This window comes from Octodon degus, unplaced genomic scaffold (assembly GCF_000260255.1).
Source record: "Octodon degus isolate 3935 unplaced genomic scaffold, OctDeg1.0 scaffold00108, whole genome shotgun sequence".
NCBI lineage: Eukaryota > Metazoa > Chordata > Mammalia > Rodentia > Octodontidae > Octodon > Octodon degus.
Genome location: NW_004524684.1, coordinates 4,642,693 through 4,652,887, shown reverse-complemented (window position 1 = coordinate 4,652,887; position 10,195 = coordinate 4,642,693). Strand labels below are relative to the sequence as shown.

General features: G+C 43.6%; 1 protein-coding gene across 1 annotated transcript in view; it reads left to right on the top strand.

Annotated features, from left to right (window-relative positions):
* The window catches only part of Sema3c (semaphorin 3C), a 146,797-nt gene that overhangs the window by 87,675 nt on the left and 48,927 nt on the right, over positions 1-10,195 (top strand). Inside the window, exons 6-9 of the mRNA XM_012516494.2 lie at positions 1,111-1,201; positions 5,326-5,445; positions 6,874-7,016; positions 8,415-8,582. Coding sequence (XP_012371948.1) covers positions 1,111-1,201; positions 5,326-5,445; positions 6,874-7,016; positions 8,415-8,582 — 522 coding nt within the window. The remainder of the gene's footprint in view (positions 1-1,110; positions 1,202-5,325; positions 5,446-6,873; positions 7,017-8,414; positions 8,583-10,195) is intronic.

Below are 10,195 nucleotides of genomic sequence, written 5' to 3'. Positions count from 1 at the left end.
TGCCTCTGCCCTTCAGGTGGACCCCAGTCTCCACTGCCACTGCCCTTCAGGTGGACCCCAGCCTCCACTGCCCCTGCCCTTCTGGTAGACCCCAGCCTCCACTGCCCCTGCCCTTCATCAGGTGGACCCCAGCCTCCACTGCCACTGCCCTTCAGGTAGACCCCAGCCTCCACTGCCCCTGCCCTTCAGGTAGACCCCAGCCTCCACTGCCCCTGCCCTTCAGGTAGACCCCAGCCTCCATTGCCCCTGCCCTTCAGGTAGAACCCAGCCTCCACTGCCCCTGCCCTTCTGGTAGACCCCAGCCTCCATTGCCTCTGCCCTTCAGGTAGACCCCATCCTCCATTGCCCCTGCCCTTCAGGTAAACCTCAGCCTCCACTGCCTCTGCCCTTCAGGTAGACCCCAGCCTCCACTGCCTCTGTTTCCTTAAGGTTTCTGCCAGATTCCAAATATCAGCCAACATATGATGCTCTACCTACTGAGTCTCTTGATGTTCTCTCTTCCTCGTTGTGTTGTGAATTACTGTAGGAGAAAGATTTCATGACTCTTTCCTAGCCTAGCATCTGGCACATGATAGGTGTAAAATAAAATTTTGCTACCTAAATTCTCCTTAAATAAGGGACTAAAAGCCTTATTTTAAACTACACAATTTTGGAGTCTCACATGACATTTTATTTAACAGTGGTAACGAAACTTTTATTATTATTTTTTAATGCCTACTGTAGAAATGTGTCAGTCCTCACCCACCTTGTTCTTCTGTGGAGAATTTCTGGTTTGGGCTGATTTCCAACATTTCTAGCTCAGAATAATAACGAGCCTTGATTTTTGAGTCATTTCGCTGATGATGTGAGAGGAGCCAGGCTTGGATCAGCTCTCTGCGAAGTGCAGCAGGGTGAGAGCCGGCCCGCGGGGTCCGCGCAGCACTTAGGGAGAGTTCTGCGTCAGCCCCAAGGCGCCTACGCGGAGGCAGGTAGCAGGGCGCCGCAACCACGGGAAAGACAGTAGTTTTGATGTGCTTTTCTTTATTAAAGAAAAATAATTTTAACTAGAAAAGTGTCGCTGCCTGACATTATACTTAATTATGATTGCATTCTATTTTTTCTGCTTCCAAGGACCAAGTTTTTGTGATTGACTCCAAGTGTGAATCCGGCAAAGGCCGCTGCTCGTTCAACCCCAGCGTGAACACAGTGTCTGTGATGATCAGTAAGTAGCACGCACGAGAGGGGTGTAAAGTAGCGCACCCCGACAGTGCGCTTATGTGGGAGGCCTTTCTCTGCTATAAAGTGTAGCTTAACAATAATAGGCATAGTGGGCTGGGGTGGTAGTTCGGTGGTCGAAACACCGCTCTGGCAAGAGTAAGGACCTGAGTTCGATCCCAGGTACCGCATGCTGTACTAGCCCCACATCGAGCAGGCCACCGAAACTAGGCAGCGTGGTGCGCACCTGTAATCCCAGCCCTGGGGAGGCTGAGTCAGAAAGATCACTAGGAATTTGAGCTGCATAGCGGGACCCTGCACCAAATACATAAATAAAGATTTTTTTTTTAAAGAAAATTAGAAGCATAGTATAAAATTTACTCGGTTTTTCTCCTATTTTAGTCATCTTTTTCACTTGAATGAACATGCCAGACCTTTCAAATGAGAAAAGATCAAGCGCGTGGCTAGTCAAAGCCCTTCTTACGCGGGTGGGTCGCATAGCTGGGAGAGGAAACGGCAGTGTCTTCTCACTTCTTACTTCCTGTCTGATGTCAGTGAAGCTGCAGCCGCGACAACTTGCTGGCGCCCTCGGGGCCCAGGCACGGGGCTTTGGGCCCCTTCCACGGAACATTTGTCCGTGATTCACTGAAAAGACTCCCGCTTGCGCCTAATCGCGGCTCCCTTGGAATGTGCCCGCGCCATCCTCGGGGGCGGGCAGCGTGCTCGGAGTTGGGCGCACCAGCACGCGCAGGACGTGCTTCTGTCTTCTGCCCTTTCGTATGTCTTGTCAGTCGTGAAATTTCACTTTTGCCTACGCAGGAACTTTAGTCCGCTGAGCTGTTTGGCCAGCCCCTTAGTACTTTATTCTTTTTAGAATTTAAAACTGTAAGAAAATTACATGTGATAAAGTTAAATACATATACCTTCATTCATTTCAAGTTGAAGGCTGTGAATGTAACTTTCAAAGCCGTTAACATAGTAAAAGGGCATTTAAGTATTGATAGCCACTGACTATTGTTTAGACTAAAATTGTCATGAGTTGATATACATTTTCTTCCTGAGCCATCATTTAATAGTTACACCTCCAGAGAATTTGTTTGTAAAATTAAAGTTAGATATTGACCTTCTCAGTTTTTCAAGGGCCTAAGACTTGAAAAACTCACTTGCTCGTGCTATTTTATTTTTTACTATTTATTTTGATCAGTCATTACAATTCTCATCATCAAAGAAATTAACATTAAATGTTTAGCATTACTTAAAAACTGAAAAAGAATCAGGATGCATCTAAATGTATCCTTATTGCTTCAGTTATCCAGTTGTTCTTTTCTCTAAGATTATTCACAGTAATTTTTGTGGGCTCTCACTGCACCATGACATGCACCTCTCACTTCCTTTTAGGTGCAATGCTCTAAATGATACAAGTTGACTAAAATACTTTTTGTATTAAATACTAAGAAGCAGGAACAATTAAAAGAAGTTCAAATTTTATGCTGAATTTGTGGCATCTAATCCACTGTGAATATTCCATGTTCTTTTCTTCCATTTATTCATTGTTAAAAGACAGCAGAGAGGGCTGAGGAGATGGCTCAGTAGAATAAGTGATTCCCTGGCAAGTGCAAGTGTCTGAGTATAATCCCCAGTTTTGCAAAAAAAAAAAAAAAAAAACCAGCAGGGAACTCAAATATCATTAAGAAGAGCTACCATAAATATTCGTGAAGCACAGTGAAAGTACAATTGGAAAGCTAAATACTTTTGGATTAAAGTTAAAAGGCACTAGCTTGTCTTTACATAAAACCCTGCAAAGAAATTCAGAATAAAAGAATCTTTTATTTTAAAAGCAATTCTTCCAAGAGTGACATTAAAGAATTCCTATAAATACAAATAAAGCAGAAACTTCATAACCCATTTATTGAAATCACTGAAAGTGAAGGTTATGCAGTGAAGCCCCTTAGGCAGGCAAGTGCCCTGTGCAGCTTGTAACGTGACTAATGAGGGGATTGTGCAAGCCCTACACCAGCCTCTGCATCTTCTCTTTCTTGAAAACAGAGGTGATAATTGATACCTGTGCTAATCAATCTGTTAAGCAGCAGGACTTTGTAGCTCATGGCTCTATGGTTAATTACTTATAGCAAAAGGCAAAGTAATCAACTGCAGAGTTCTCTCAGTTTAGCAGCCAACTCTGTGCGCCTGTGTGCTTCCCCAGTGTCCTTAGATTTCCTGTTAGTGCTGCGGGGGAACCCAGGGCTCATGCATGCCAGGCAAGTGCTCTCCCACTGAGTTGCACCTCGACCTGATTTAAGTCACCAAGTTGCTCGTAAAGTCTGTCCTACACATCTGCGATGTTTTCATACCTTGGACCTTTGAAGGAAGCCATGAGTGACCAAATGCTGCCATGGCAGCTTGTGGCTGGGAGGGGTGCAGGCTACGCTGGGCCACACAAGTCTTTCCATTCTGTGTTCGGTCCCCGTCCAGGGGGCGGCTCATTGCTGAGCAGGGAGCGCGGAGTGCTTTGGCTCTGGCAGCAGTGCCCCAGATGGCCTCGAAGTCCACTGGGAGAGCCCGGCCCTCAGGTAGGGAGCAGAGAGCAGGCTGGGCCTGGCGGGCTCATTCATTCTGAAGCGGACACTCGGCTCCTGCTCCTGCCCCGGCCCTGTTCTCCTTAGCAACTCAGGACTTCCTAATTCTTACTGCATTGAGGAAGAGGTCTGCCAAAGCGAGCCAACTTCTAATATCATGCAGATTAAACATCCGAAGGATCCTGGTATATAATGATAGGCTATTTGTTCTCTAAATATTTTCTTGTCACTATATTCTAATTTTCAGGACTGAGTTACTGTTTAAAACACTAAGTTTACTCTTAGTTTACATGCTGGGAACCTCCCAGCACTAAAGATCCAAATAGTCAGCATCCCCCCAAAATATATCCGCACTTCAGGAATAGAAAAATGTGTATTAGTATTTTAATAGTAACCTTATGATGACATCATGAGATGAATAAAGTCGCTGACACCATGCAAGAGGTGCTTGCCGTGGACGCCGTCGGCTCGCAGCGGCAATTAGCACTGCGGCTGCTGGGGGTGACCTCGGTCCCCGAGGCCACTGCACCCACACCTGTGGTATCTTCTCTAAGGGCCGGCAGTGTGGTGGCTTCCTGCAGTTTACAGCATCCTCTGGGTCCCTTATCGGAGGCTAAAACCATCTGATGGAAAAAAATCCGCTATTTTCCTTTTCCTGAAGCGTGTGCACAGGCTTTGGCAGACAGTATATATGCTATTAATATTTAGATATTTAACAAATAAATAGTATTTTGATGGTTGAAAAGTAGCCATCATGAATAACAATTTATTTTATTTGATTCATGAATAAAAGAAGTTAAATTTTATCAAGTATTGGAAAATTTGGAAATCACAACCTAGTATGCATATTTCATAAATGAAAAGATTGACATTCAAGGTATTAAACAACTTAGCCTTATTCCCAATCTGTTAATGATTGCTAAATTAGAAACCAGGTGTTCTGATTCTTAGACTTTATTAAAATAAAACAATTAAGATATTTTATTTTTATATACCTGCTATTTCTGATACATACTATATAACATTGCTAGTATAATTAAAACAAAGGAATTTTTATTTTTATATAGTAAGAAATCATTCTAGGGTTTGAAATATATATATGTATCACATAAATATATATCATATAAATATCTCACATATGATTACATATGTATATATTAGTAATTATGCAGATAATATAGTAATTATGCAGATAAGGAGAAGACAGGTTGACTCCGTGCAAGCTGTGTGTGGCGGTGCGCTCTAGCAATCTCGAAGCGCTGGGAGGCTGAGGCAGGAGGATGGCAAGTTCTTCTCTGTGCCAGCCTGCGCCCTTGAATGATGGAGATGCGGGGTCAGACGAAGACATGACAGGGTGGGCACGCAGCTGAGCGTGAAGGCTCTAGGTTCCACTCCCCATAATGACCCAAATAAATTTGAATTTTATAGTCAGTGGAAACAAATTAATAGTGACAAGCATTCTGTAATATCTTAAATGACTGCCTAATAAATAAAGTGTACCTTGACTTTTAAAATACTTTTGATAACATTTAAATTTATCTTTTCTTTTTTGTAGATGAGGAGCTCTTCTCGGGAATGTACATAGATTTCATGGGGACAGACGCTGCTATATTCCGAAGTTTAACCAAGAGGAACGCAGTCAGAACCGATCAACACAACTCCAAGTGGCTGAGTGGTGAGCAAACATTCTGGTCATGTTTTCTTCAGTATTTTGCTTTAAGCTGACCTTTAATTCTGTAATGATAACTAGAAAAGACAGTTACAACTGAAATATGAGGCGTGCCGTGAGCAATGCCAATTTTGTATTCAAACATTTAAAGTACTTAAGATAAACATGAAATTACAGTGTTCATATTTCAATTCTTTATTTTACAATTCATCATATAATTGTCATAGGAATATAAATAAATAAAAATGGTGGAAGTACCTATCTGTCTGCCTCCTGCCCCTAATCGTCCTCTCCAGTTGTTGAAGGATAACATATTATGATTAGTCATTCTTGCTTCATTTCATCTTCTTGTATATTTTAGTAATTCCAAATTTAAAAACCAGCTTCACTTTATGACATTTAGATTAATGAATGGATTACTCTCAAGAACTCTTACAATTTGTTTTGTACTTGAATTTTAAAATGATAAAACTTGTGTCTATTATTTTTTTTTTCAAAGTTGGACTACTATTTCATAGAAATCCTCAGTGTGATACAACCCTAAGAGTATCATTGTTCAGTGTTTTCCAGTTCTTGGGGTCATATGGAATTCACATAAGAAAGATGCAGATGGGATTCTGCTGGGTGACCCCAGTAGACGGGTGCCCAGAAGAGGAGGAAGCTAGTAGAGATTCCATCTTCCACCCCAGGAACGTTTCTGGCTGGCTCTGAATATGGGCATTCACTGCCAGTGTGCAGCACAGCCCAAGTTCCTGCAGTTAGGCATCTTGTTTTCGACAGAGCAGCACAAGACAGCACTGATTGTCCCTTTACTTCTCCAAATTATTTCCCCACTACGCCTGGACATAGAACATTCTGAGAGTTGTTTTGCTCTGGAAATGAGGAAACCCATCTGTCTTCCAGTGATTACCCTTCGCCTTGAGAGGTTTCCCATTCTTCCCATTCATTCATTGCTTTCATTTCATTACATTTATTACATTTCATTACTTTCTTTTGGATTTTTGGCCTTGAAACTCCTCCACTGCTTCAGTGAGTTTGGGTTCATGTGCACTAGATCAAAAACCACACATTGCAAACCAAGCGTCTTTTCCCTAAGGCGGCCATCAGATGCTATGAGAAATAACTGGTACGAAAGCTTTTCAATTTTTAGAAACTCCCTAGTCCACAAATAATTGCCGCATTTCTTGCGTCTCTAAAATGCACAGCAGACAGGGGAAAAGTTTGAGCTGTGAAATTACAGCTCCATTCTGTCGTACTTGACATTTCTAATGTGGTGTGCTGAAAGGAAGGCAATAGCTGCTTCGTGAAATTTAATTTTCTGCGCATCAGCCGTTCTTCACAGCCAAGTGAGGGCGGGACACACCCGGAGTCGTCCAGGAAGACCAAGGCGCTCGCGTTCGCAGGGGCCTAGGTCGTGTTCACACTCTATTCCAGAGCCCATGTTCGTGGATGCGCACTTGATCCCGGATGGCACGGACCCCAACGACGCCAAGGTGTACTTCTTCTTCAAAGAGAAGTTGACAGACAGCAACAGGAGCACGAAGCAGATCCACTCCATGGTTGCTAGGATATGCCCTGTAAGCACTGCGCTTGCGCCACTGGGAAGCCAGCACCTTGCATCCCATAAGTAGCTGTTTCTCGATAGTTTCTCTTCATGCTTCCATTATCTAGAGTTACAAATATGTAAATAAATTACTGAGAAAAATGCCTATAAAATAATGTGTTTATTTGCATCAGTCATTTGAGATAAGCACACCATATTTCAGTAAAAAACTTCCTTCAGGGAAATTGGTTGTGGTTTTAAACAGATAAACAGTTTTGACTAATTTTTACATGTCCATTTAATTCGTTGGAATTTAAACAAATCCCTAAATTGTCTATTACTGAAAGAATACAACAATTCTTGTAAATAAAAAACAGGCAAATATCAGTAAAAGATAATACTGTGGAATTGTCTAGAATAGGAAAAATTAAGAAATGCTGTCAAAATGCAGTTGTAAACAGTAACCGAAATGTTTTGCGTATACATAGTAACTGGAAACAACACTGAGAAGGTCGTGACATCCTCTCCTACAGACGTACAGGCTTGTGCTGGCCTATTTATGATTAGAATTGTCGGTGAAAAGTATTTTTCAGAGTGTTTATCGTTAGTTGTTAAATATTCCTTAAGTACTGCGCATGCCACTGATGGGAACTCAGCTGTTTCTCGAAGACAGCAGGAAGAGTGAAAAGGCTCCCTGGGCAGGAGGGAGGAGAAGTCAGAAACGGGGAGACCTGGGAGTAGCCCAAACCTCAGAGTGCAGCCGGGCCAGGCTGACGCGGACACAGAGCGTCTGATTAGCTGCTGCGGAGAGAAGGATCGGGGCGGGGCCTGGGCGAGCCGGGCCACGGCGGAAGGCCACTGTGCAGCCCACGCTGGCCCGCAGCCCTCGCTGCAGACCTTGATTTGTTCATACGGAAGATGCCGAGTTGTCCAGCAAGTGCGAATGAGCTTGTTCTCCATAGCACTTTATGAGCATTTCTGCCCTACTTTGCTAACATAAAGGCCGCGCTTTGTTAACCTAATCGGCTTCTTTGCAGCTGATACCATAAGAGAATAGTAGCTCAGCTCTAGCCAATTTACACAGTCCTACAGAAAGCTCATGTTGCTCTTTAATAACTTTTTTTTAAAGTTTTTATTTATTTATGTGGGGGGGGAGCTCAGTCCACCAGGGGGTGAGGCTGGCTGGTTTGTGGTGCTGGGGGATTGAACCGCGGTCCCTGTGCTTTAGCTAAGCTTGTTCTAAATAGGTGCTTTAGACCACTGAGCCATCTCACCAGCCCATGCTCTTTAACTCTGATGTGCACACGTGGTTAACAATCCCATTCCCTAGATTACAATGCTTCCTTGACTAAGCCGGCTTATGGCGAATGCGAAGACTGACACTTCTATATGTTTGTAAGTGATGGGCGTGACATTTGCAAATCTGTTTCAGAACGACACCGGGGGCCTGCGCAGCCTGGTCAACAAGTGGACCACCTTCCTGAAGGCGAGGCTGGTGTGCTCTGTCACCGACGAGGACGGGCCGGAAACGCACTTTGACGAGTTAGGTACGCGGCGTGCACAGCGGTGCCAGGTTTCTCGGAGGCCGGCACAGCCTCGCGTGCACGGGACACGGCCGCTTTAGTCGGCCGTCTGGGCTTCGGTCGTCCCTTTCCTTCGGTGCTGATCTGCTTTGCCCCCGCGCGACTGCTGAAATCCTTCTTTCCTGGCATTTAGCATAACGTAGGAATGAATATGCAAGTGTGTGCTGCGCTCACGCAATTACAGATAGACAACGATATGTCTCGGGCTCTTAGAAATGAATCTGTATTTAATGTATGCGTCGTGTTCTGATTGAAAATCAGTTTGCAGGAGAACACAGCCAGATCTTTTCACTCTCAAATCTAATAGGCAGGACAGAGTTCAGAAGGAAACGCGTCGCGGTGGATTTCGGGGAGTCACGCCCCGCCCCAGGGCTGCTCCCCGCGGGCCGGGTGGACGTGAGGAGGCGCTCGAGGTCCAGCCCCGAGGGCTGGCGGGCTGCCTGCCTCCGGCGAGGAGCGGTTCTCTCTGACCGGAGTCTCACAGTGACCACAGCGTTTCCTAGATACTCAGTGCCACTGAAGAGCGCCTTTTATTTGCTTTTGTCTTAAAATGGAAATTGATGGTTATTCTCAGATTTTGAGGCAGGTCATAAACTGACAACAAAACTATAAACAATATGTATATTGCATATGTTGTATTTTCAATTGTATATTGGAAAACGAAAATAGTACACACATATATAGGTTGTATGATATAAAACTGTATATACAATATGGGGAAATTTAATGTCCTAGCAATTATAAAAGTGAAAAAAACAGCTGCTCTTAAAGGCTACTATGCTTTGCATGTACCAATTTTTCTATTTATTTTTTATTTTTATTTTATTTACATGTTTGCATTTAAGACAGGGTATACAGGGTACACAGGGTCCCACTGAGTAGATCAGACTCATAGTGATCCTCCTGTTTACAGCCTCCCAAGAGCTGGGACTACAGGCGCGCGCCATGCCCAGTCTCAATGGCTGTCTCAGCACGCCCCAAGGGTGGGCCGGCATACATGCAGTCCTGGGAGAATACTCCCAGCCCCTGTTGTCTGCCTAAGCAGGTGCTTTAATCCACTGAGCTATTTGGCCTGCCCAGTATATTTTTTATTTTATTTTATTTTATTTACAACTTTTCTAAAGAAAGTTCCAGTTATCATCTTATGACGTAGTCTAGACCAGTGGCGGTACATGTGCCGCAGCAGCCTGCTTGTGTCTTGGAAGGCGCCGCAAGCTTTACCATCACTGTGTCTTTCAGGATTTCCTTGCATATTGTAAATACATTGTTTTAGACTTGTTCTTTGGAAGAAAGCTAGATATAGCCTTTCTTCCATTCCTGGACAGTCTGATGGTTATTGGCTGTTGCTGTAGGTGTCCTAAGGTCACTGTTAATTCAAACACCTGCATCTCTCCTTGTATTCCTCAGCAAGAATTGAACTTGCAAAATTCCACTCAATCCTGACCATTCTTACTTTCATTATAGTTGATCATTTGTTGGGGTTTTCTATTAGGAAGCCTTAATATTTGAATATGACAGTACTTTGCCTCTCCTATAATGTACTTAAAATATCTTATTGGTTAGAGATGAAATTTTGTCTTAGTGCAAAAGGAAGTCCTATTTTATGTGAAGTCATTTTGGAAAAAAAAAA